The sequence below is a fragment of the Leucopleurus acutus genome, assembly GCF_964270905.1.
Source record: "Leucopleurus acutus genome assembly, chromosome: 12".
Classification (NCBI taxonomy): domain Eukaryota; kingdom Metazoa; phylum Chordata; class Mammalia; order Artiodactyla; family Delphinidae; genus Leucopleurus; species Leucopleurus acutus.
The window spans coordinates 88835336-88861211 of record NC_139154.1 but is presented as its reverse complement, the minus strand read 5'-3'; the positions used below and the strand labels follow the sequence as shown (position 1 = coordinate 88861211).

At 58.3% G+C, this 25876-nt stretch overlaps 1 protein-coding gene across 9 annotated transcripts in view; it reads right to left on the bottom strand.

The window, feature by feature from the left end:
* Positions 1-25876, bottom strand: part of DYSF (dysferlin) — a gene marked incomplete at its 5' end in the record, with an annotated part of 221707 nt that overhangs the window by 103760 nt on the left and 92071 nt on the right. For all 9 annotated transcript variants that reach the window (XM_082852028.1, XM_082852027.1, XM_082852030.1 and 6 more), the window contains 13 exons: positions 5294-5467; positions 7168-7310; positions 7566-7671; positions 7960-8074; positions 8877-9043; positions 9128-9259; positions 12797-12952; positions 14994-15186; positions 20217-20323; positions 22262-22386; positions 22951-23128; positions 24515-24628; positions 25141-25256. In XM_082852028.1, coding sequence (XP_082708154.1) covers positions 5294-5467; positions 7168-7310; positions 7566-7671; positions 7960-8074; positions 8877-9043; positions 9128-9259; positions 12797-12952; positions 14994-15186; positions 20217-20323; positions 22262-22386; positions 22951-23128; positions 24515-24628; positions 25141-25256 — 1826 coding nt within the window. The remainder of the gene's footprint in view (positions 1-5293; positions 5468-7167; positions 7311-7565; positions 7672-7959; positions 8075-8876; positions 9044-9127; positions 9260-12796; positions 12953-14993; positions 15187-20216; positions 20324-22261; positions 22387-22950; positions 23129-24514; positions 24629-25140; positions 25257-25876) is intronic.

Genomic DNA, 25876 nt, shown 5'->3' with positions numbered 1-25876 from the left:
AAATGGGTATAATCATAGAATCCAGCCTTCCGGGGTCCCTGTGAGGATGAAATGAGACAATGCACGTACAGCTCTCAGCCTGGTCTTCGGCACAAGGTAAAACAGATTTTTGTAATTCTTACCCTCTTTGGATCCTAGATTTTCTTGAGAATTGGAGAAAACCATGGACTTTACATCAGAATTTACCCACCACAGACACACACATGCACACACACGCATATCACACATGTGCACACGCCATATACATCCATACACACATCACACATGTGCTCACACGTCAGACACACGTGCACACACAGATCACACATCCACACCCACAACTCTGCATCCAATTTCAAGTAGCACCAAAGCCAGGTGGAGAGCGCTTTCGAACATGAAAGTTCCTTCCAGCTCTAAAAATCTCCAAGACTAGGAGCACATGCGGCCGGGTCTCCATCTCCTCTTCTCCCTGCCCAGGCTCAGGCATCTCAGAAAACCCTTCCAGACACTCCGGGCCAAGCGCAAAGACAGGGCTCTGGAAAAATCCTCGCGCATGGAGGGCAGGCCCAGGGCAAGGGCCACAGGATGGATTCTGTGAGCTCATCCCCGGCAGCCGTCACCAGCGTTCTCAGAGAGTCTGGTGGCGTCAGGAGGGGGTGACTGGGTGGACGCCGGCGGTGGCGGTGGCGGCGGCAGCGAGGGGTGTGGGGCAGGAGAGGGAGGCTGGATGGAACACGCTATAATAGCAGCTTTGTGCTCCACTTCCCAGCTCCCTGGGAACGCCAGGAAGATTATGAAACCCGGTGTCTTTGGGAATGCCAGGATATTAGCTGGAAAAAGAATAATACGAAAATAAAATAATGCTCGGGATGGAGACAGCAGACGATTAGCAGACAGAGCCAGGGCCTCCCGCTCCGCAGAGGGAGCCAGGCTTGGCCCCGGCAGAAGGTTTCAGGGAAAGGCTGCCCGTGCTAATGAGCAGACTGGGCCTGCCTTGCAGTGAGACGTCTTCAGGAGGGGAGCTGGCAAGTGAGGCCCAGCTTGCTGGTGGACGCATGGGCCAGGGGACGGGCAGTAGGAGGCAAGGGGGCGCCACAGGCCTGGCCCTTGCGCCCAGACATACAGAACTGTCAGATTACCAGAAAGCCCACCTGGCTACCACCCACAGTCCTGGACTCCTCCAAGCTCTGCCTCCCCAGGTCCTCCTCCAAGAAGCCACCCTCATTAGGCTCTGTCACTCTGGAATGAGCCTTAGTCTGCCCTCCAGCACTTCGGAGATGCAGCTTCTGTTGGGTTTATTTGCATTCACACGTGAATATCCCTCTTCCTAATCAGACAGGGGTTTCCCATGAGCCAGGCCTCCACTATCAGGTGGAGGATCCTTGGAAGAAAAGATCACTTTCTCCCCACAAGGAGCAGGGAGAACATGTCACCTGCCCCTGCCTCGCTCTCTAGGGCCCTGGTGACACACCTCCAGTCAGGAATACACACCCTGCCTCCCTCAGAGAGGCACCCGGTAGTGGTCGATGTGACTGCCTCCCTCATCTTCGGGATGCACTGTGCACCCGACATCCTTGTTACTCAAAGATGGTCCTCGGACCAGCAGCATGGGCTGTTAGAAATGAGACTCTCGGGCCCCACCCAGACAGCAGATCAAGAGCATACGTCTTAACAAGATCCTCAGATGGGTCTTATGTCCATTAAAACCGAGAAGCACCTCTGTACTTGGGTTATGTCCTTAATCCTTACGAGGACCCATACATGTAGTGACATTCATAAGTAACAGAGTCACTAAAGGGACAAGTGACCTATCCACAGCTGAAGCAGAGGAAGCAGAATTCAAACCAAACCAGCGCCATTCAGAAGCCTCACCCACCCCACCACGCTCCCGCCAAGTGAATCGGCAGGCATCAGTGACCAGTGGGCAAAGGCCAGTACCCAGAACAATAGATTGGTCCTGGCACCCAGAAAACCCAACCATCTGCCCCGATGATGCAGGGTGGACTCCAGCCCCAGTGCCTTGCTGGAGCACCAGCACATCCCTGGATGAAGGACAGCAGACTTAGGGATGGGAACCCAGGCCATCCTCGGTCCTGGCAGGAAGCATGTAAAGGTGACCATGGAAGGGGAGAGTGTGTGTGTGCATGCGTGTGTGTGCATGTGTGTGTGTGTGTGTGTGTGTGTGAGCACGCGTGCTGATGGGGGCTCATTTGCTCAAGTAGAGTGGTCCAGACAGTTTCTGTCCAATGGGCCTGTGGTCCTGTCCAAGTGCTGGTCACACCTAAAGACTGTGTCCAACTCCAGGTCTGCGGATCCAGCCGTTCTAACCACTGTCTGCCTCTGGCTCCCTATGTCAGCAAAGTTCCCTCAGGACTCTGGGCTTCACTACTTCGGTTTCTTCCACATTTCACAGGCGAGTCCCAACTGCGTCACAATCATTCACTTTCCCACTTGACGTTTGATTTCAATGTTCCCCGTGACATTTTTCTCCCACGTAAAGAATAAACGGCCTGGTTTCTGTGTTCTGGGAAATGGCCCTCTTCATTCTCCCAGTCACTGAGCCATGAAAGCTTGGCAGTGGTCCGCCAGCCTTGCTCGTCTTCTTCCCCTAGATCCTCACCAGCCCCAGAGCCATCCACGCCTCCATCCACAGGTCTCTGGGCACCTCTGGCCTTGCGCCCTCTCTCCTCTCAGCCCCCTCGCCTCACAGCTGATGCTCAGCTCCCACGCCCCCAGCCTCCCTGCCCTGGGCCGCCTGGCAGGCAGCCTCCAGGTCCATCTTCCTCATACAGCACTTCACCATGTGTGTCACACTTGCCAGTGCCAACCGTGAACTCATCGCAGCCCCAGGCCCACCCCGCCCCGTGGCCTGGCGATGGCAGCGGCCCTACCGTCCACCCAGCAGAGCATCTGATGCCCACTGGACCCTTCCCTCCCCAAGCCCTGCTACTCCACCTCCCTCCACTTCGGTCCCCTGGCCCCCACCCCAGATGGTCACATCTTCCCAGATCTCTAACCAAGCCTCCTGATGGTCTCCTGATGGGAGGCTCTCCGGCCCCAGCCATCCTCCACGGCTACTTGATTAATGGCCCTAAAACCCAGCTCTGACCAGAGCACTCCTCCTCCACTCAGCAACCCACACTTGCTCCTACTGCTCATTCAAGAGAAGAGTCCTGGGCTTCCCTGGTGGCGCAGTGGCTGAGGGTCCGCCTGCCGATGCAGGGGACACGGGTTCGTGCCCCGGTCCGGGAAGATCCCACATGCTGCAGAGCGGCTGGGCCTGTGAGCCATGGCCGCTGGGCCTGCGCATCTGGCGCCTGTGCTCCGCAACGGGAGAGGCCACAACAGTGAGAGGCCCGCGTACCGCGAAAAAAAGAAAACAAAGAGAGAAGAGTCCTGTGGTCGTCATCTATAGCTCTGAGTCCACCACCGTTTGGGGTTTTATCCTTTTCAGATGCTCTTCTCCCCAGCCTGTGGGGCTGTCAACCACAGAAAAGGGGCGTGACCCAGGACGGTCATTCAGAACATTCCGTTCCTCGCCCTCAGGCTCAGGGGCTGGTGTGGGCACAGGGCCAAGCAGAGCCAGTCAATCGCACACGAGGCAGTACTGGCACTACTGAGAAAGTGCACTCTCCGCTCTGGGGTCTCCAGCTGTGAGGAAACAGAGGATGCCCGCCGGGCTGTGCTAGCTGTAAAGGTGGCGTCAGCCTCTGTCACAGGTACCAACTTTGCCAACGACATGGAAAGAGCCAGTGTGAGAACGGGGCCAAGACAGAGGAGCGAGTCGGGGACACTGTGTGAGCCCCTAGTTCCTGCCAGGCCTAATGCCTGATTCACCTCGGTGAATCAGATTCCCAGCAATCTGAGCTCTTAAGCTCTTTTTCTCTCTTCAGCCCACTTTGGTTGCATTTCCGTCGGATGAAAACCAGTCCTGGCTCCTTAGAGGGCAAGCACCCTCAGACCTGGCCCTGCCTCTGAGGCCTGCTGAGGTCTTTATTCCCCACTCCTCAGCGGGAACCACACAACCTTCCCCAGGCACTGCCCTGTGCCCAAGCTAGGCCCCTTCTGACAGGACGAGGAGACTCCCCGCTGCAGCTGCTCCAGCCTGGGTGGCAGTTCCAACTCCCACCTGAGCACCAGCTCAGGGCCCCAGAGAGCCCAGAGCTCTGCCGTCTCCTTCCAGCCTCCTGACCACTTGGCCCCCAAGACCCAGGAGGGGCTCCCTCCAGAGCCTCTGACATCATCTGGGCCCCGGAGGGTTTCCTCTCCCACACTGGCACCCCTGGGAGTGATGGAACCTCCAGGCTCTGCCCACTACCCCTCAGAGCCACTGCCAGCCTCAACTCCCTTCTCTGTAGCCATCCCATTGGGTCAGGGGCCTGCCCCACTGTACTCCCTGGCTGAGGGCTAAGACACACTGCTCCGCACCCAGACGAAATGCTCATACGGACGCGTGCGCACACACGCACGCACGCACGCGCGCACACACACACAGCTGGCTCACATGGACACACTCAGATTCCATCAGCAGGTGAAGCTGGTGGGACCTGCTCCCCTGTGTCACAGCCCAAAGCCCCCTCAGGGGACAGACAGTCCTACCTGGATTTCAGAGAAGGTGTCTCCTCCTAGGCATCTCACGCCCAATGCTTGGATGGAGTCTCCAAACCAACAGAGTGGGGGACAGGCTATCACCTGGCCCTGAATGTCCCCACTCAGACTGTCCAGGAAGGGTCTGCTCATCTCTTTTGCGGAACACATCATCCTGACCCTGGATAACCTTGACCTGACACCCATGCCACTGGCTCTGGGAAGTACTCTCTGAGGCAGCACAGCCAGCCTGGGGTTTGGTCTCTGAGGCACATCTCTCCCCAAAATTCCCGAGGATGCGCACAAGATAGCCTCCTCTCAGGAGGACTCGTGTCCAACCAAGGACATCCAGGGTCACTAGACCTCTCAGGCTACTCCCTTGGACCAGGCCAAAGCCTCCCAGACCCAACCCCAGGCCAGCCAGCCTCTTCAGGAAGAGCCAGGTCCCTTGGCCCCCGTCACAGGTCAGACCATCAAAAGGCTGGGGCCCTCTCCCCTGGTCCCTTCTCAATTACCAAAAAAGCCGTGGGTCTTCTGGTGCCAAGAAATGAGCTATTTTCTTCTAGGAGGACACCCAGACTGGTGTCCACTTTCCCCACACGCAACGTCAGAGGACTGAAGCCAAAGTCCCGTCCTGGGGTCCTCTGCACCTCTCCTGCGTCAGCCCTGAACAGCCCTGGGAGACCACGCCGCACCCCACCAACCCAAGATGACCGCTGTCACGTACCAGAGCCCCCTCGAGGGCAAACACAGCTGCAGGCCCCGTCTTCTCCAGTGGCTCCATGCGGCGGCGCCAGCGGCGGCGGCGAAAGGCGTCTGTCTTGCGGTACTCCAGGTGGAACTTCCAGCCAAAGAGCGAGGCGTACTCCCAGCCCTCGCCTTCCGCCTCCGCCTGCCTGTGCTGCATGGGAGAACAGGGCAGACTCAGAGGCCACTTGGCAGGGTGGCGGGGAGTCCTGGCTTGGGCTCCAGCTGTGCCCTCCCTGCCCTCCACGATTCCCCCACACACACCACACACCATCACCCTCCAGGTGGGAAAACCTGGGAGGGCCGCCCGGAGGAGGGGGCTCTGACAAGAGCCCCGGGTCAGGAAATCAGGAGAAGAGGCTCCCTAGGCTCTGGGGAGGTCCAAGGAGCCAGGAAAGGAAGGTAGGCTGAGCAGTGATGAAAACACTGGGCTTTCGGCTTGTTTGCTTATTTGGGTTCTGGGTGGATTTCACGAATCCAAGGTTTTCTTGTCATTTCCTTTTTCTTCTTCATATCCCAACTTATAAAAGTGAAAATGGGTCTGCAATTCAGAGGCAAAATGAAGAGCCCATTTCCCAGCCCCAGGCCGTTTCTCCATGAGGCTAGGCCTACGTCAGTGTGGAGAGACCCCCGCACTTCTTCTCAAGGGGTCCTTTCCCAGCCTTGGGGAGCCCCGGAAGCCCCTTCCCATCCACCTCGTGACCTGAGATGATCCTCAGGTCAGGCCCAGGCCATGAGCTCGGTGACAGTGCCAGTCCCGGAGGCCAGTTGCGTCCCTCTCCGGGAACGATGCTGGTGGTGAGGGAGCAGGCAAGGCACACCGCCTGGCAAGGCTTTGCCTCTGTCCCCTGGGTGCCCTCACAGGGAGAGTGGAGTCTGGTTCATGCCACCAGGAACAGCCTGCTGCCCAAAAGCCTTGCCTCTCCTGGGACCCAGTGACCTTCCTCTCTACAGTCACTGTGACCAGAGAGAGAGGAAGGGACTCGGGTCATGCCAAAGGCTATCCCCAGACTGGGGGAGGCCTAGTTCTCGAGCCAAAATTCCAACGTGCGCTTGGGAAGGAAGGACGCAGGCCAAGAGGGTTCCAGGGAGGCAGGCCCTGAGGCTGTGCACGACACGGGCATCTGTGTGACCCCAGGAGCAGGTACAGGCACTCGTGTGCCCACACAAGCTCACGCTGCACCTGTCTGTGTCCCAAGAGTATCTGGGCACAGCCGTGGGCATGTGTGCTCACACTGTGTACATGCCCTCTGGTAAATGCTGACCAAGCCCACCCAAGCCCCTTGACCAGCAACCCCCTTCTCCAGGGAACTGGCCGTGCTGGAGGGAACAGGCTCCCTCCAGCACGTCCCCAGCAACCCCCAGCCAGTGACTGACGGCTAAGACCGTACTAAGCCCACCCCCCTTGCCTGGTGAGGAGGATTCTGTGGTGCTCCAGGCTGAGCCCCTTCCCGAACCACAGCTCAAGCCAAAGCTGACTTTGCCGGAGACCACATCCTTGCTCCTGGCACTTCTGAGAGTACTGCCTCAGTAAACTGCACGCAGCCGAGTCCCTGTCTCAGACTCTGCCCCTCGGACACCTAGCCATAGACACACTCTAGATACGCCTTCGCACCTTCCAGGTCTGTGCGTGAATTCCGAGTGCATCCCCTTGCTTGGTCATGGGCATTTGGGTGTTTTCTGTCCGCGTGCATCTGTGTGAGTGCTGGGTACGATCTGCGAGCATCTTGAGTGAGCCCGTGTGTCTTGTACATGTCCCCTGCACAGAGGTGTGCACCTGTGCCCAGCTGGCCTCCCCTCCCCAGGGCCTCACCCCTACCCATGCCCCACCCTCCCCCCGCCGACTGGGCTCACCCTCTTCAGCGCCTCCATCTGGCTGAGGTCCCTCCTGCGCAGGCGGACCCAGCGCCGCCGACGGTGTGTGTAGTACATCTTCTCAGCAGGGACCCAGTGCCTCGGCTTGCGGTCCGGGGGGATGGTGATGCTGTACTCCCAGCCTGGGGGAGAGGTGCCCATCACTCACTGCCTGGCCATTCCCCATCTCTCCATTTGGGGTACATTCACAGACTTTCAAGTGGCCACTGACTCCCAATTTGTAATTTACAGTGAGGACTCACCCAGGAAGTCCCCCAGATGAAGTAGCCCAGTGAAGGCCAGAACCCCAGGCCCAAGGGGCCTGCACTCAACTGTGCCCCCTTCCAGCATGCCTCACGAGTCTGCCGGGTGCTCACTGGGCTCCACGTGCTGCCCACCTTGTTCGTCAACGGCCCGATTGAGGTCCGTGGACCACTCTTCATCTTCCCACTTCCAGCCCAGCGGGCACTCGATGTCATCCTTGGGAAGCACCTTCTCCCCGTTCTGGGGTAACACAGGCCAGGCAAGCATGAGAAGAGACAGACGTGATCAGGGAAGATGAGAAGATGCAACCTGACAACATATATTCTAAAGCCCCAGGTGTGACTCGGGCTCAGTGTCCTACCCTTGCCAGCTCTCACACACTGTCCCTCTGGAGACCAGGGCATTGACGCTGGGGACGTGGGAGCAGGGGAGAACATTCCTCTTCTTTCAGTCACAGGCCCCTCTTGGGCCCAAATGTCCAGGCCTCCAGGAAAGCAGAGGCCACCTGCCCCCAGAGCACCCCCTCACCACATCCGTGTAGTTGTCGCTCATATAGATCCACTGGCCTCCGGGGAGCCGGGTCTGGTTCTCAAACACTTCCTCCACGAAGCTCAGGTGGCCCGCGTCGGTGTCATGAAGCAGGCTGTGGGCGGGGGTGGGTCAGAGCCTCTGCCGGAGAGACCCCCAGGCCGTCCACAACCCCCAGCAGAGCACCCCAGAGCCTGGGCCAACCTTCCTGTGTCAGCCTCACCCCAACCAACAACAAGAGAGATGAGGGGAGAGAGAGGAGGGGCAGCGAGTCAAGGGGAGACCCAGGGAGACACTTGCAGACAGAAGAGAAAGTCACCACCAAGATAAAGAAAGAGAAAAGGAAGCCAATTGAAGACGTCGAAAACCCAGTGGGTAGTTGAAGCTCAATAGATAGTTGTAGAAATGTAAAATGTTATCGAGCTATATACTTAAGATTTGAGTACATGACTACAATATATGTTACTCTTCAATTTTTAAAAAGTAAAAAGAAAAACCAAACAAACAGTTGTTGAATATCAACCGAACTGGAAAAGAGAGAGAGAAGGAGGTGGAGATGGCGATGAGATGGAGAAGGATGAACGAGGCTGTTCTGAGGGGCACTAAAGGAGGGATTAACACGCAGAGAAGGGAGCGGGCTTTCTGTGGTATCTTGGAGGAAAAGGCCGTAACCAGTGGACGCAAAGCCCACTGGAGGCCAGCTTCGGTTTAATCATAAAGGACTTTCCAATCATTAGAGCCCTTGCAGAAAAGAATGCTGCCTCGTGATCCCCCAGTCCCGGGAGAGTTCAAATGGAAGCCGCTATGACCAGCGTAGGGGCAGCGGCCATAGACAGAGGGATGAATAGAGCCGAGGCCCTTTCAGAGAAATGGCTGGGGCAGAGGGGGTCCCCAAGCCCTCCCTGTCCACGACTCACGTCTTCTCTGGACACACGAACCAGTCTCCAGCCCAGGCCCAGCCAGCTGAGGGGCGGAAGCTCTCCTTGGGTAGCTTGATCTTGCCCGTGACGTCAGAAAATTTGGGGTAGGTGAGGCCCGTTGTGCCCCAGTTCCCGACCAGAGCCAGCTTGGTCTGGTTCTCATACTGGAGAGTGAGCAACAGAGAAGTGAGTGGGGCTGCGGTAGCTTTGGGGCCGGGGGTAGGGTGGGCAGGCGGTCAGGCACTCACGGTTTCAGCAAAGACGGAGAGCTTGCCCTCAGCAAACTGGTTGAACTCCTTTTCATCCACAGAGAGCCCGAACCAGAGCCTGACCCGAATCTGCACTGGCATCCGGGCTCCGGGCACCCCCTCCATTGGATACTGGGTAGCAGAGAAGGAGAGAAACCCACAGTCCCCTTCAGGGTCAGTATGTCTCAACTTGGGGGAGCCTCCAGGCCTGAGCATACCAGCCTGACATCCCATCAGGTATGTGCTCTGTTGAAGGACTTATTAGGATTTCATGGAAGAGGGGTGTTTGACTAAGAAACGCCCCCACCGGCCAAGATTCCTTCCCATCAAAGGAGAAGACTGCATCCTCCCCATCTAGATGCTCTCTGCAGAGACGAGCCATGTCTAGACCAGGAGCCCCCATTCTCCCCTCTCCCACCACATCCTCATTTCTGTTCTCTTCTAGAATAGCACTGTCCAATGGAACTTTCTGCTACAGTGGAAATGGTTTATATCTGCACAGTCCAATGCACTAACCCCATGTGGCAGTTGAGCCCTTAAAATGTAGCTGGTGTGACTGAGAAACTAACTTTTTAGTTTTATTTAATTAATTTAAATTTAAATAACCATATACGGCTACCATATTTAATGGTGCAGTTCTAGAACATGTCTTTATAAGAGATAGAAAGGTCTGGGCTTCCCTGGTGGCACAGTGGTTAAGAATCCGCCTGCCAATTCAGGGGACACGGGTTCAAACCCTGGTCCAGGAAGATCCTACATGCCGCGGAGCAACTAAGCCCACGCACCAGAACTACCGAGCCTGCGCTCTAGAGTCCACGAGCCACAATTACTGAAGCCTGTGCACCTACAGCCTGTGCTCCGCAACAAGAGAAGCCACCGCAATGAGAAGCCCGCGTACCGCCATGAAGAGTAGCCCCCGCTCACAGCAACTAAAGAAAGCCTGCGCGCAGCAACGAAGACTCAAGGCAGCCAAACATAAATTAATTAATTATTTAAAAAAAAAAAAAAAGAGAGATAGAAAGGTCTGAAAGGGGAGGAGGTTAAAGCCTCTCCCCTCGTTTTCAGTTTGTTTTTTTGGGGGGCGGGGGCGGGGGTTGGCTGGATGTTAGTGTATCATCTGATATCCCTACCCTTTTAAGTGCTTATCAGCCTGTTAACCACTATTCACTGGTCTTCAACTGCTTTTTATCCTGAAACTTTCAGAAGTTCTGCCAAAATGGAATAACCACAACAACCCAACATAAAAAATGTATTCTCCGCAACTGCTTCACCCTTTGACTGAAATCAAGGGTCAGATACGGCCTGAAGAGCAGAAATGCCTCACTTTTAGAATAACACACGGTTCCTTAGAGGAAGTAATACATTAACTACCCAGGCTTCATGTGTGTGAGCTTAGAGGAGGGTCTCCTCTGGGACGTGGAGCTGAATGAGACGAGAAAGTCTTGGTGGGTTCAGAGCAGGAAAGGGAGGCTGAGGTAAGGGCCCTCTAACTGGTAGAGGAGGCCTGGATCCCCGGAGGGAGAGCCCAGGCCGGCTAAGAGGGTCAGGAAGGGGTGTCGTGGCAAGGCATTAACAGTCTCACCCTTCATCCAGCCTCTCTGCCTTTGGTTCATCCTCGGTCAAGCCCCTGACCCCAAGTGTCACCCCCCAGAAACCTCCCCATGGCTGCTCGCTTCAGTGTCCTCTCCCTTGGGGTGGTTAGCAGCCTTTTCCCCTCCAAACCACCAGCCCCAGGGAGATGGCAGGAATGCCTGACCCCCCCCTTCTCCCTCCGCCCCCAGTCTCTCCCCTGCCCTCCCCCAGACAGGGCCAGCCTGCTGGACCCAAAATAGCAACAGCAAATAAAGAAATGTCTAGTTTAGGGCTCCTCTCCCTCTCTGCTGGTGCTCATTTTTTCCAACTTTGGTTTAAGTTAAGAAACACCAATGTTTTCTTGGTCTCCGCTTGCTGCCAACATTTTTGTAGAGCTTTGCTCAGGAGCTACTGGCGGGGCTCATAAACTCAGTGGGGAAGACTTCGAGAAACAATCCTATATCTTTTTTTTTTTCCTTGCTTGGGATCAGGGAAATTTTTCAGTTTGCATTTCCCCGAGGCTGCAGGGCCAAGAGGTCAGAGACCGATTCCGTTCACCGGCATCCACCACCGGGCCCACTCCTGCAGCCCCACCTCCACTGCAGCCTGACAGCCCTCCCTAGTTAACCCCATTCAGATGTGGCCGCTCCTTGACTTCCTTTCCCATCTGCCCTACCAGGCAAGGAGCTGGCTTGGGAGGGAGGAAAGCAGGATGCTAGGAGGTTAGGATCTCACGAGGAACATGCCCCGAGGTGGGAGGGGCAGCCCGCTGCCTGACACCCCCGCCCTCTTTCTCGGCAAAGCCGGCTCTCCTCTGAAGTACCAATGACCCAAACGCAGATATCTGATCATCCCTGGCCCTGCGCTGGCCTCCAGTCATGGTGCTGGTAGAGCCTCCTCTCCCCAGAAGGAAAAAGGGAGAAGAGGAGAAAATAACTGATATTCATTGATCACCTAGTTCCAGTCAGACCCTTGACCTGTGTTACCTAATTCCATCCTCAAAATTGTGATCAGGGCAGCCTGATCTTTGTTTTATAGGTGGGAAAACAGCATTCAGAGAGGTTAGACAATCTGCCCAAGACCACACAGGATTCCAGCCAGCCCTGCAACCTGTCCACACGCTCCGGGCCTTTGAAACCTGTCTCCTCTGCCCACCTCAGGGGGCAGCAAGAATGACTGATCAGTGTACGAATGGGTCGACCAATAGCCACTCAGAGGTTCAAGGCTAAGGTTAGTCCACAGCGACTTCGTGGAAGAGGTGAGATGGAAGGAGGTCCTGGTGCGGATGGGAAGAGACACGTGGGGAGAGAGGGTTGAAGGCCAGGCAGTTTACGATGCCGGCGGAGCCATCTGGAGTCAGCCATGCATGGTGAGGGACGGCCCTCCCCGCGGGACGCTCTCCTGGGCCGCGACAGCCACAGCTCAGATTTCCCCGAATTCTGTCCCAACCAAGCAGCCTGGGCTCTGTGTCCCCACATGAACCCAGAGAGGAGGATGGGGGTCTCCAGGCACCTGCTCACTTCCCTGTTACCCACCCACCAAGGCTGAGAGAAGATGGCAGGAGGACAAAGGGCAGGAGAGGTGGGGCGGGGTGACTGGAGGGACAGGATTACCTGCTCCCAGATCTCTGATGGAGCAGAGCCATAGGCACAGCCGGTGCCCAGACACCAGCCTTCCCCCAGGGAGGAACCTGAACCCACGTGTGACTCCACCTGAAGCCAAACCCTCGGGAGGTGGGAGGGGGGAGGCAAGTCTGTGCCCGGGCTCCCAAAGGCTGGCGGTGGGAGCTGAGGGCTGAGGCCCCCCACCAGGGAGCTGGCTGGAGGGGAGCACAGCCTCGGGAGTCAGCCCCTCCTTCGTTCCCAGCACCCCTGGTTCCAATTCTCACCTGCTCCCTTTCCAGACCAGGTGCATGGGGTCTAGGGACTTTGTGGGGAGAGGGGAGAAGGGAAGTCTTTTCACGCAAGTCCTCGGTCCCTTCCAAGAGCAGAGTCTAAAAACTTGGAGTCTGACAGAGAACAGGAGGGGAAACAGAAGGGGTGCGGACCACCCTGGGGGTGACAAAGTATGACCATGACTTAAGGAGAAACAACCCACTTTCAGAAACATCGTCTGCAGCTTTCCACAATTCTTGCCACAGTAGCTGGTGCCCCGTCGGGAGAAGAGAACCTCGTGGGTGGGCACCCGCTGGTACGCCACCCGCTTGTCACCCTGCAGCATCCAGATGACGATGTCAGGCAGGCTGTTCTGGGGCTGGAGAGAGGGTGGCAGTCAGGGTGGAGATGGTACCGCCCAGCCCACACCCTCAGCCCCCTCTCCCCAGGCCTCTCCTCCCAGCTCCCACCTCCAGCCAGGGTGGCTGGGCACCCCTGTCTTCAGTGGCTCTGAGCCCCCAGGGATAGGGTGACAGGCTGCCCCTGGCTCACACAAGGAGCCCGCCAGGAATTCACTAAGCTGCGTTCACGTTTTCTAGGAAGAGACACTCCTGCCTGGAGCCCCAAGTTCTTAGATCCCCTCCACTGGGTGGGTAGATAGAGGCTCCCGGTGGGGAGACATCGGAGGATCTGATTTGACCCTAGAGACGACATTGCACTTAAGGTGCCACCCCCTTCCTCACCCCTGAGAGCAGAAGCGAATCCACAGAAGGGGTGCTCCTTCCCAGAGGACACACGATTCCTCCTCCCTCTAACAGCGGGGACCCTGGGGGTCTGGCCCTTTTCTGGGCCTGCTGACACTGGGCTCTGAAAATGGGGACTAGCCCAGACTGCAGGGCCCTTGAGCCCCTCCGAGCCTCTAGGCGTGAGAACTGCTCCCAGCTGCCACACTCAGGAGAGGCGGCCAGTTGGCTAAGTCCATCTTCTCCCAAGGCTGCTGAGCGGTGTGGTCAGTGGGGCAGGGCTGGGTCTCGAAGCCAGGCTCCTGCTGAGAGCTGATGGCTGGCACACTCCCTCAGCACCTCCTAGGCTGTGTCCCTTCATCCCTACAGCAAGCCCAGAGGCAGGCACAGGTGAGGAAATTCAGGCTCAAAGAAGTTAGGAACTAGGGTTTTCTGATTCCAAATGTGTGTTTCGAACCACGATACCAAGGGTTCTCAAAGTGTGGTCCCCAGGGCAGCCGCAGCACCACCTGGAAACTCGCTGGAAATGCAGATTCTCAGGCCCCGTCCCAGACATGCGGGATCGGGTAGGGCTTGTATCCAGTTTTAACAAGGCCTTCGGGGGATTCGGATGCACACTCAAATTTGAGAAAGGCTCTCTCCGGTCTCCCTCACAGGCCCTAGCACCCGCTTCACCTTAACCCCTCGCAGCCATAACACAATCTGCGTGAGAGTTCCAGGGTCGGGGCCAAGACACGGGAGGCAGCCTGTGACCCTCCCAAAGGGACGGTCCCCAGCCACTGCCAGGGGTCGTCCTGGGGCTGAGCAACACAGTGGCCCCCAGGTAACCGGCCACACGTCCAAGGCCCCGCTTGGGGACGAGCCAAAGCTGCCTCTCAGGGACTAACATTTCAGGCTGCCTCCCCGCCTGAGCACCCCTTCCACCTCCTGGACTCCCTTCTCCCCTTCAACAATTCACTCCTCCAGAAGCCGCTCGCAGGCCCTGCCTTTCTCTGCACACTCCTTCTGGGGAGATCCTTCCTCACCATCCCTCTCCCCGGGGGTCCCAGGTGGCTCTGGCCAGGGTGGGTGGCAGCTGTGTCCACCTGTGACATATGAGCAGACCTTCCTCCTCATTCTGGACAAGCCTGTGGCCTGCCTGCTTCCCTGCAGAGCGGGATAGGGGCAGAGGGGTCAGGGTACAGATGCAGAGTTACTGCAGGTGCAGCCTCCTCAGGCCTGGGGCTCAGGGATATCCAGGCGGGCAGGAAACGCAGGGTCCCATGAGAGGCAGGTTTGAGGCCAGGGGTAGACAGGTTGGTGGGCAGAAGGAGTTGGGCCCCTGGGGGAGCAGCCCCTGGCGCTGAACCTAGAGCCGGGAGCCCCGGTTCTGGTCCCAGCTCTGTCTCTGACGTACTTTGGCAGCATTTATTAAGTACATTTATCGAGCACATTTGGGGGCATTTATCAAGCACCTACTAAATGCCAGGCTCTGCTGGGCCCTACAACACCCAGTATCCCCTTGCATCCTCTGTCCTCCTTCTGTGAATGGGGACACGGAGGCTCAGAGAGGTTAAGTCACCTGCCCAAGGTTACCCAGCAATGGAGCCAGTGTGGATCACGGTCCAGACATTCCCCACATCCCTCCCAGTTCTGACACTCCAGGTAGGAAGGAAGGCGCCTCTCAGGGGCAGCTACCTCATCTGCCAGGGCACGGAGACGCAGGAGCCAGTCCTCAGCCTGCTCCAGGGCGGTGGGGAGTTCACTGTGGTCGAGCTTCAGGGCCTGGGCCGCCTCAGTGATCTGGCTCAGGTGACGGGTGCGCAGGCGGTACAGGTAGTGGTCCAGGTGGGTGGCGGAGGGCGTCTCTTGGACATTACCCAGGGGTTGGCTGTGACGGACAGACAGACGGGATGTACCCGACGAGCAGGAGCCCGGCGCTCGCCCAGGCCCGGGTGCAGGCAAGCACGTACACACGTGTGCACAGGCCCCCCCCAACGGGTCTCACACCCTCAGCCTGCCTGCTGGCTGCGGCATGTGCCCTGGGTGCCTCCTCCAGCCATCTCTTCCAGGAAGCCTGCTGCAGCCACACTGGCCACTCTGAAGCGCCCCAGCCCTTTATTCTGGGGCTGCCTGTCTGGAACCTATCCTCAAGCCTCCAGTCGTGAGTCCCCTCTGCCCACCTGAGTGCACGTCCCCAGAGGCCCAGTGGGTCCCTCCCTCCCCCCGGCGCCCTCCTAGAGCAGAGGCGCAAGCACTAAGTTGCCTTTGGCTGAAGCGAATCCATTCTGTTGTGCGCACACGTTCTTCAAGAAGGAAATTTATGGACCCCTGACAAGCCACTGCAGACGCTGTGGGGAGGCCGGCAGCCAGCAGTACAGATGTGTCGACCCAGGGCGGCCGCACAACACCCCTCCCAGAACCCTCTGCTTTGGGAAGCCTCTGGAGAGGAGCTGGGGGTACACGCAGTCCCAGAAACACAGCCTTAAGCCTCCAGTCGGGGGGTTGGGTTTAAGCTCAACCCCATTTAGAGGCGAAGAACTCTGACCACCCCCATCCGAAGGCTGGGCTCCCTCTCCGGGCTCCCTAAAAGCCCTTTATGTGGCTGCCCCTGGCCGTACGAAGCCCCAGGGTCAGTGAGTGCACACGCAAGGGTCACACAGGATGGAGTGGGGTGGGAGGGGGCGTCTGTGCTCTTCCTCGCCAGGCAGGACCCTCTAGATCATCCCTGCTGGAGGGTAGGAGGGCTGCCCCACCCCCACCCCCCCGCTAAGCCCCTGACTCCCAAACAGGACATCAGTCAGGCCCACTCGCTCGCCACATCTGCTGCCCCACCTCACGCTCCCCGCCCCACAGTGTCTCGGCTCCCGGCTCCCGGCTGATTTATTTTTCTGCCAATTTCCCCGAGCTATGCAGAACCAATTACCGCCGAGTGCAGCGGCACCGCCGCCGCCAGATACACCACTCTGGCAGGCCCTCGGCGCTCTACATTTTTCCTGTTATTTTTTTTAATTGAATTTTTAGGGTGGGGGGAGCAGTACGCAAACTCCATCTCGGGAAACTTAAGCCCCGAGGCCTGTCTCACGTCACGTACTGCACACCCCGTAGTAATATAATATTTACTGCCCCGAGGGTGCCTCGGATGGGGCTGCCCCAGGCCAGGAGAGGGGCGGCCTCCATCCCCAGCCCACTCGAACGCGGCGGAGGGGCATGTTCGGTGGGTGAAGGGGGGCCTGGGCCAGAGTCCTGGGCTGGGCCTGCAGGGAAGGAGACGTGAGTGGGCCTGAGGGTGGGGGCAGGCGGGTGTGGAGTGGGATATGGGGAGGCAAGCCAACCAGGGTGATTTATGCTCCCGGCCTGGGTCGGGAGCCGAGAGGGACTGCCGGGCAGACCACCAGAGGGAGATGTTCCTGGAGGCTACCAGCCCAGCTGAGACTCCCCGAGAAACAGCCGGGACCTGTAACTGCCACAAACAAGATGTCTCAGCCCTTTCTCACCCCAAAAAGCCCAAAACAGGGTACAGAAAGAAAGAGAGACCTGGAAGAGGAGGCTGGATGACACTGCCCCAACCCCAAGCAGGGGCCGTCGCCCGGCCAACCCTGGCTGCCTTGGAAATGACAGGCGGGCCCAAGGCAGGGCTCAGCATAGGCTGGGAGCAGAGCTGGGCTGCTCACAAGGTTGCCGCCTGCCCCTGAGGTGAGTGGGTGCCTTTCACAGGGACAGCCGCCTGGGAGCGGACAGTGTCCTGCCTGAAAGATAAACTGGCTGCTGGCTCATTCATCTCACTCCCCACGAGCAACAGCTCTGCTGGTCCTGGCTGGAGGCCGGGTCCAGGGATGAGACCCAGCCCTGCCCTCAGGGGGCCCCTGGAACAGACAAGCGAGCAAGCTAGATCCCCCTGAGAGTCCTCAGGGTCTGGAGCCCTTCCTGGAGGAAGTGGCCTCAGGCTGCACTGGCAGGGCGAGCAGGAGCTAGTGAGGCCAAGGAGAGCAGGAAGGGCGTTCTGGCCAGAGGAGCGGTATGCGCACAAGACAAAGGCTCGGAGGCAGGTGGGCGTTGGTGGGAGGGAGGTGGGGCTGGGGGGTGAGCCAGCACAGAGGCTCCGAAGGGCTAGAGGGTAAGATTGCTGAGGTCTAGAAGGCAGGCAGTGGGGACAGAGCGGCCCATCCATCAGAGGAGAGCTGCAGCTTTTCCTAAAGGCAACAGGAGCCGCCGCGGGGCTGAAGTCGAAGCGGACCGCACCGTTAGGAAGATCACAGAGAACGAATTGGATGTGCTGGTGGACACCCAGGTGGAGGTGTGCAGCTGGTAGTTGTGTCCATGAGTTGAGAGATGAGAGGAGAAGGCTGATCCGGAAGAAAAGAGTGGGCGGCACTGGCCAGGGGGAGAGGGGCTGCCAGGGAGAGGAGGCAGGGAGGGGTCTGACCAAATGAAGGACACTGATGTTGGATGTTGGGCAGGGGCTGGCTGGAGGAATGGGTGAGCAGCAAGCTGGCTCACGTCCCCCATGCCCAGCTGCCCTGCTATCAGCGGGCCAGGGGCGGGGGTGGAAGCTCTCTTGCTGCGGCCCCAGGGCTATTAGTGGCCTCAGGTGGTGCCAAAGGAACTGGTTCTGAGGCCCATCGTTCTCCCCAGAAAGCCATGCGTGCACTCCTGAGGGGATGGGACCCTCCTCACAAGCCCTTGACCCGGGACCCGGGCTCCCCAGGAGGGCCCTGGCCACCATCTACCCCCAGGAGAATGATTCAAGGGGACCAGGCTTTGGCATAAGCATTTTTAGCCAAGTCCGCCAAGAACAGAGCCCTGAGAGAGCGGAGTGACAGCCCAGGACCTGGGACCCACCCATCTCAGATGTTTCAGGCACCTCAGACCTGCCAAGGCCCACACCACACATGAGTCACAAGGAGAACGCAGTAAACCGAGAGCCGGGGCCCACCCTCTGCCCCCGAGGCTGTCAGGCCGGGCAGTGGGGCACAGCCAGTCACTCGGCAGCCCCCTTTGCTGACCGCACCCCCGTGTGCCCCTCTAGCCTCGCTCTGACCTCTGACCTCCAGACCACAGATGCCCACAGGCACCTGCCACTCAACACGGCCAGCCCCGAATTCCTCATCCTCCCCCAAACCCGCTGACTCCCTCCAGAAGCGGCTCTGCTCTCCACCCACCTGCTCTGGCCAGAGCCAGGGAATCATTCTGGACCTTCTTTGGGCCCTCACACTCCATCCACCATCAAAGCCTGTCTAGTACAGAGCAGCACGGCGAGGGGGCTCAGCCCCTCCCTAGAGGCATGAATCTGGGCAATTCACCTCCCCATGCCTCAGTTTCCTCATCTGCTTCCTACCTCATGAGATTTTTATGATTAGCTGATACATGTGAAATTCTCAGAACAGCACTTGGCACAGCAAGTGTTCCTCATGAGGCTGTTACCACCATGATGCCTCCTGAAGAGTCCACGCTGCCCTCTGCTTCTCTCACTCCATGTCCCCATGTCGCTGACCTCTGCTTCTCTCACCCCACGTCCCCGTGTCCCTGCCTTGGGTGAAGCCTTCGTCCAGTTGCCCCTCATCACCACCCCCAGCCCACCTCTTACGCTGCAGCAGGAGTGAGCGTCTAAATCCCGGGGATCCCTGTGCCCCAACAGCCCCCAGGGCTGAGCTTGCCTTAGCAAACCCTGGAGGTCTGTCACCTCTGGACTGCAGTTTCCCTTGCAGCCCCAGGAGGCAGCAGGCATTCTGGGCTCCTGCCCCTGTGCCCAGCAGTCCGCTCTCCAAAGGCTGATTCCTTTCCTTCCAGAGTTCACATAGGGCATCCCCTCCTCCAGGAAGCGTCTCCGATTTTGATTTGCGTACGATACACCTGCTCTGAGCTACTAGGGCACATGCCTCAAGCCCCCAACATACTTTCTTTCATTTGCTCACTTCTGCCTCATCACCCCCAGGAGGGCTTGAGGCAGGGTCATTTCTGAAGGTGCACTTCCCAACTGGGGGACCAGAGCGGCACTATGGCAGGCAGCCAGGGTCACGGATTCCTGATTTGCAACATGAAGGCATTTCTCATGCATTCCCGACAGGGGCTGGGATGATAAGATTTAGAGCGGGCATAGAATACATTTGCATATATTTACGCTTAATCCCATAGAAAGCAGAAAGAGGGCTGTTTATTATTAAGTCCATTTAATAGCTGGGAAAACTGAGGTCCAGAGAAGTGAAGTTGCCCAAAGCCACAAAGGTGGTTAATGGGATGAGAACCTAAATCTCCTCACGTTTCTTCTTCTCAATAATAATTACAGCTGCCGTTTATTAAATACTTCCTAAGGACCAGGCATTTTGCTTGTGTGATATTAGAAAGCAGTTATTCTTAATATCAGGTTGAAGGTGAGGAAAGCAAGGTTCAGAGCAGGTGAGTGGTGAGCTCCAAATCACCCAGCTGTGGAGGAGACGCTCCCCCTTCTGCCAGGGCCCCGGGACCCGGAGCCCCCCCATTCTCCTTCACCCCCCAGCGCCCCCTTTTCCTGAAGGGGACCATCAGCCGTGTTAAAAGGCTAAACAGAAACTGTGGTCCCCAACATGGCCTTGGGGGAAGGAGGGGTGCCGTCCCTCCCACCAGCCAGCTCCTCCTGGAGATTCCATCAGAGAAATAAGAGGTCGGGCATCAGAGACACAATGCTCCCCATTCAGGTGCGCCTGGCCGCCCCGGCGGGCCCACAGCTGCCGCCGCTGCAGGGAGATTTATGACCTGCTCTAAATGTCACCTTTTCAACTCCCCGCGCTGGCTCCACCACCTTTGGACTCAGCATGGGCTGGACTGCTGGCCAAGCACGGCTGGGGAGACGTGCAGTCGCTCACCACCACACACGAACACTCCCGGGGAAAGGGCCCGGCCGAGCCAGGAAGGGAGGGCGCGTGGGTGCCAGGCACCCCGTACCTGCAACCTGCAATGAGCTCATCCATCAGCTGAGCCACCAGGGAGTCCACGTCCTCGGCAGAGTGCTGAGCCTTCAGGGCCACGTGGACCTGCTCCAGGCCGGCTTCCTGTGGAACAGGCAGGCAGGGGTTGGGAGGGTCACCGTGGGACGGACCCTTAACCCCAGGCACTGTCACCACAGCCCGGTCCCACCAAAAAGAGAGAATGGTTAGAGCCAAGAGGCAGAGCCCAGACCCCACACACCAGCATCTGTCTTGGCTCAAGAAGCTTCCAGGATTCCCCACACCAAACAGATCCAAATTCCCAAGCCTGGGACGCCCACCCCACGGGCTCTCCACGGGTCCCCGTCAAGCCAGGTCTAAGGTCTCACAGGTAAGTGACCTTGGAGCCGCCTCCACTTCCCCCGCTGGCACCCTCTCTCCTTTCCAAGTCCTGCCACCCAAGCAGGCTTAGGTCCCTCATCCTTCCTTCAGGAGCGCTCAGACATCCTGCAGTAACGGGGCTGCCCTCTCCAAACTCCTGTGGCCAGGTTGTGCCCCAGTGGCACCTGGTCTCCTCCATGGAGCTCTCCTCCCTGGGCCTCAGGCCTGAGCTGGGAGGCGGAGATCTCTCACGGGACCCCCCTCAGGCCAAGGACTTGCCCCTCAGTCCCCCACCCCCTTCCCCACCTCAACCTTCCTGAGCGCGTGCCGTGTGCTCCACCCTGGGACTACCGTGCTGGGCACAGACGGGCCCTGGAAGGATCAGCGAACCCCTGCCCACAGGGAACGGCTTGGAGAGAACAGCTGGCCCAGAAGATGCTGGACTTGCACAGCATCGACTCTGAGTTCTCCGAAACTGGGTATGGGCTGGTCCCCTCCCTGCCACAGAGCTCTGGGTCTCAGGGAAAGTGTGGTTCACCACGGCCCCTGACTGGGGCCTGCATCCCCTCCCAGCCACTCTAAAATCCCCACCCCCGCTTCCCTTTCCACTTTCCCTCCTCCACCTGCCCAAGCCTCTCCAACCCCCTTCCCTCCACCCTGCTGCCCCTCGCAGGCCCCAGCAGCATGGCCACGCCTGCCTCCCCACGTCCCCACGGGCCACGCACCTCACGGGTGAGCCTCCACCCCAGGCACACACAGAAGGGGCTGGGAACCACCACCAGGATCGTCTCACCCTGGCCTCTACAGCTCTGCCCACTCTGATTCTCCTCCGCTCCCTGGCCAAGCAGCAGGCCTGCAACTCCCAGCCTCCACAATTAACCCCCGGCCACATCCAAGACAGGACTCATCACCTGACCTCGTAGACCCTGTTCTTCTCCCCAGCTTCCCAATTCCCCAGTCACCGGAGTCCCTCCTCATGGCCCCCAATTCAACAGACCACCGAGTCCTGGCAGCTCAAGTCCTTCAGCTTTTTCCCTGAGGTCAGCTCCTTCCCAGAGCCAAGTCATGCTCCCCTGGGCCCCTGCAAGGACATCCTAACGAGCTCCCAACTCCCCTCACTGGCCGCGGCCCCCTGCTGCCACGCGATGCCTTCCTGATGCTCCTTGGTCCCTCTCCCCTCCGAGCCACCCTCCCTAGGGACTCCCGGAGCAGAATGTGAGTTTGAGTCTCTGCAGGAGAGGGGTGGGTGAACCTACACTCTGCTTTACTAAGCTGCCTCTAGGCTGACTCGTGAAGACAGGGGCAGCATCCCGTTCATGTCTACCCTCTAGCTAGAAGTTCCCAGCACAATGCTTGCCGTGGCAAGAGTCAAAGGCATTTGATGAACGAATGAATGAAGGAATGAATGGGTGGTGGCTCTGTCCTCTGCTCCCAGCTCAGTTTCTCTCAGCTTTTCCTCTGTGCTATCTCCTACCTCAGACTGGGGCCCCCCCCAGGGCTGTGCTCCCTCCCTCTCCTCTATTCCCAGTGGGCACGACAGGATCACAAGCCTGGCCTGGTCAGGTTTCAGGGGACCCCAGGCACCATGAGGTCTGCAGGCTTCGCACCCACGGAAGCAGGTCTGAAGACACCCACCAGGGGTGCATGCACAGGTCATTGTGGGTGGGGCCAGCTTCCACTCACCAGCTGGTCAGCGATCCTAAGCAGCTGGTTCTGAGCCTCGACTCTGTGGCTGATGTCCTCCCAGTAGGACGACAGCACCACCACGGGCTTCACGTTGCCCCAGGGTAAGTAGTAGTAGTGGCATCCTGGAAGGACCCAAGGGCCTGCTGCTGAGCCAGGAGTGGAGCAGTGCGGGGGCCGAGGGGAGGATGGACGCGAGCACCTGCTCCCCCACTAAGAGCTCCCGTGGATAGCCGTGGCTCGGCCAGCATCCCCCAGTGCCCAGACAAGGTGCCAGAGTTCCCTTCCCGCGTGGAGCAGGCAGCTGCCGCCCTCATTAGGACTCCTTAACACATCAAAACCGAGGGGCTGTTAGAAGGGCCCTGGGAATCCCACACTCTCCGAAATCTCTATGCCAAGCCCGCAGCCACCCTGTGATAACTGATCGCCACAAGTCAGGATCAATGCCGACCACTGCTGGTTTCGAGAGCCCAATCTGTGGGTCCCAGAAGGGACGCACCTGGAGATGAGCAGGGGAAGGCGGCACGGGGTGGGGGGGGAAGCAAACCAGGGGGTCCCCCAAACAGGTGTGCCCAGGGCCAGAGCCTTTGGGCGAGCCTCCAGCAGCTTTCCCCAGGGGGCAGGATTTAGGGCTCAGCCCACTGCTCAGTGGTCTGGGTCCCAGCCAGGCGCGTGGTCTCTGGCCTCACCATCAAAGACCGCCCGGCTGTACTGGGTGGTGGAGGCCAGAGGCAGGCAGGTCGTGTCGAACTTGTTCCCGTAGTTCCCGATGCTGACCTCAAACTGGACTGCGTCGTCAACGTCCTGCAGCATGGTGGCCGAGTAGAAGGCGGCAAAGAGCGAGTATTTGCGCCTCCGGAGGTATTTCTGGGGGCAGAGGGGGCAGCAGTGGGGTCAGGGGGAGGAGGGAAGAAGACACCAGCATGGGGAGGGGTCACGTGTCTCGCAGGCCCTGGCCATGCCTGGCACCCAATAAATCCTGACTGGACGGATGGATGGCAAGTGGTCCAGCTCTGCCCCACAGCCCAGATTTGGTTAGTAACTGAGCAAACACATTCCAGGCCTGTGTGTTTGGCCATGTTCCTCTAATAAGGTCCATGCCTCCAAGGTCATGCTGCTCCTTAAGCCAAACAAACAGCAATGGCACCACCACCCCGGGGAGCCGCATCTGCTGTTCAGAGGGGGCCGAAGGCTCTAAGCCACCACGCCCCCACCCAGAGCGCCCACCCTGCACCACTGAGGCTCTCCACCATGCCAGCCAGCTCTGCAGCAGCGCAGGCTGCCACGTGCGTGGGATGAATGAATACCATTGTCCCCTCTGGGCATCGGGCACGGGGCTGAGGACATGGCAGGCACTCAACCACACACCCCGGCCTGAACCGAGATGACTTTACGATCCCCTTTGTGGAAGGCAGAGAGAAGAGGGATTCTATGACTGGGTTTTTAGATGATGTGCACAGTGGTCACAGCTAACACTTACTGAGTGCTTACTGCATGCAGGTATGAATGACTCTAATTCTCACAACAATCTTATGAGGGGAATATAATCATTACCCCCACTTTACACACAGGGAAACTGATACAACAGATAGGTGGTCAAGTCAGAGCTCAAACCAGCACTGTCTGACTACAGAGTCTGAATATGTACACCACCATGAGGACTCCATACAGCTGTCTCCTGGACACAAGGCCCAGCTCGACCACTTGCTGCTCTGCTGCATTTGAGCCTCAGTCTCCTCATCTGTAAAATGGAGATACTCAGAGCAGCCACCTAGAGGTGCTGGGAGGACTCGATGACATCAAGAGTGTTACCAGCTAGGGAGGGTGGGAGGGAGGGAGACGCAAGAGGGAAGAGATATGGGAACGTATGTATATGTATAACTGATTCACTTTGTTATAAAGCAGAAACTGACACACCATTGTAAAGCAATTATACTCCAATAAAGATGTAAAAAAAAAAAAAGAGTGTCACCAGCATAGTGTGTGACACAGTCAGTGATTAAAGGGTTAGCTATTCTTACATTATTATTATTAATAAAATAGCCTCTCATTGTGCATTGAGCTCTAGACTTTAAAAACCTTCATTTATCTTCTTTGAGCCTCTGAACATTCCTTAGGGAGGCAGGGTAGGTGTTGGGTTACTCTGAGGCCCAGAGGTGTGAAGGCACATGAGTGTGGGTAGAACTGAGCCCTCCTCCGCCAGCCCCACTTGGCCACCGCCCTCTTGGCCCCTCCCGGGGCCACGCCCCTTACCTCCACCCGAAGGATGTCATCCGCAGGGAGATCTTCCACCTTCTGTTCGCTGTGCTCCACCAGCTTGGTCTCCAGGGAGAGCAGAAGCCGGCCTCGGTAGGCCACACCTTCCCCCTGAGAGGGGAGGCTGGGTCACCAGGGGCAGGGTCGATGGAGGGGAGGAGGGGAAGGAAAGGAGCCTGGTCTGGCCCTGGGGTCAATCACCTCCCGGCAACCAGGAGGGCCCTGAGCCACACCCCGTCACTCTGCAGGTGAGGAAATGGTGGCCCAGAGAGTTCATGGGACATGCCACCCTGATGGTCAGCACCAGAGTCCAACCTAGCCAGGGAGACTGAAACCTGAGACAGATGGAGGCTGGGCCCCCAGAGGCCAGGAAAATTAGGGGGGCGAGGGGAGGGGGGGTCAGGCTGGCCCTGAAGGAGAGGCAAAGGGAAGGGAGTGGGAGGGAAGGAGGGGGTCAGGGGGAAGAAGGGTTCTCTGAGGGGGTGGCTGTCAGACCCTGGGCCCACTCAAGTCCCGTCAGGCCCTTGGAGTCCAGGCCAACTGCAGAAACCGCCCAGGCCAGGGGGGAAGACCCTGTATGCAGGCCTGGGGATCTGGGGGCTGTGGGTTCCTGTCTGACTCACCTTGCCCGTGTTGAGCTCTGCATAGGGGTCCGGGAAGCCAGTGAACTCCCTGGGGCTGCCGTAGAGGTTGACATAGCAGGGCCCGAAGGTGGGGAGGAAGCCCAGATGGTCATCCACTGGGAGACACAGGTGCGGATCAGAGGGGCCGCCCAGCCGAGATTTCTAGCACTCCGCCCAGCCACCTTCGGGCCGGAGACCAGCCCTCAGTTCCTCGCACATGCATGGGATTCAGCCCCCGTAAATGTATAAAGGATAGTGACACCCATGAGAGCTGTCTCCCGTACGTCCCTTTAATCCTCACCACCATGCTGAGATGTGGAGATTTGCATTGATTTCATTAGTCTCATTTTACAGATGAGGAAACTGAAGCCAAGCGAGGCACAGGAATACACGACTACACAGAGGCACGACCCAACGTGGTCTAACCTCAAAGCGCATGCGCTCAGCCAGCGTGCAAAGCTGGGGCTCAGGGGCCTCCCCTGCCCTGCCTCCCTCAGGCCATACCCTGTCCTGCATGCCCTCCTCATCCTGCAGTTACATCTGTGTCTCAGGCCATCTGGCCTGCGGGGAGGCACAAAGGAGGCCCAGGAGCCTGGTGACCAGAGACTCCATCTCTCAGGTGCCAGGGAGGGGGCCCAGCTGGATGCCACCACCTCACACACAGGGCAGCCCCCAGGCACATGTCTCCTCCACCCTTGTGTCCTTATGAAGTTGAGACAGACCATCTAACAGCCTT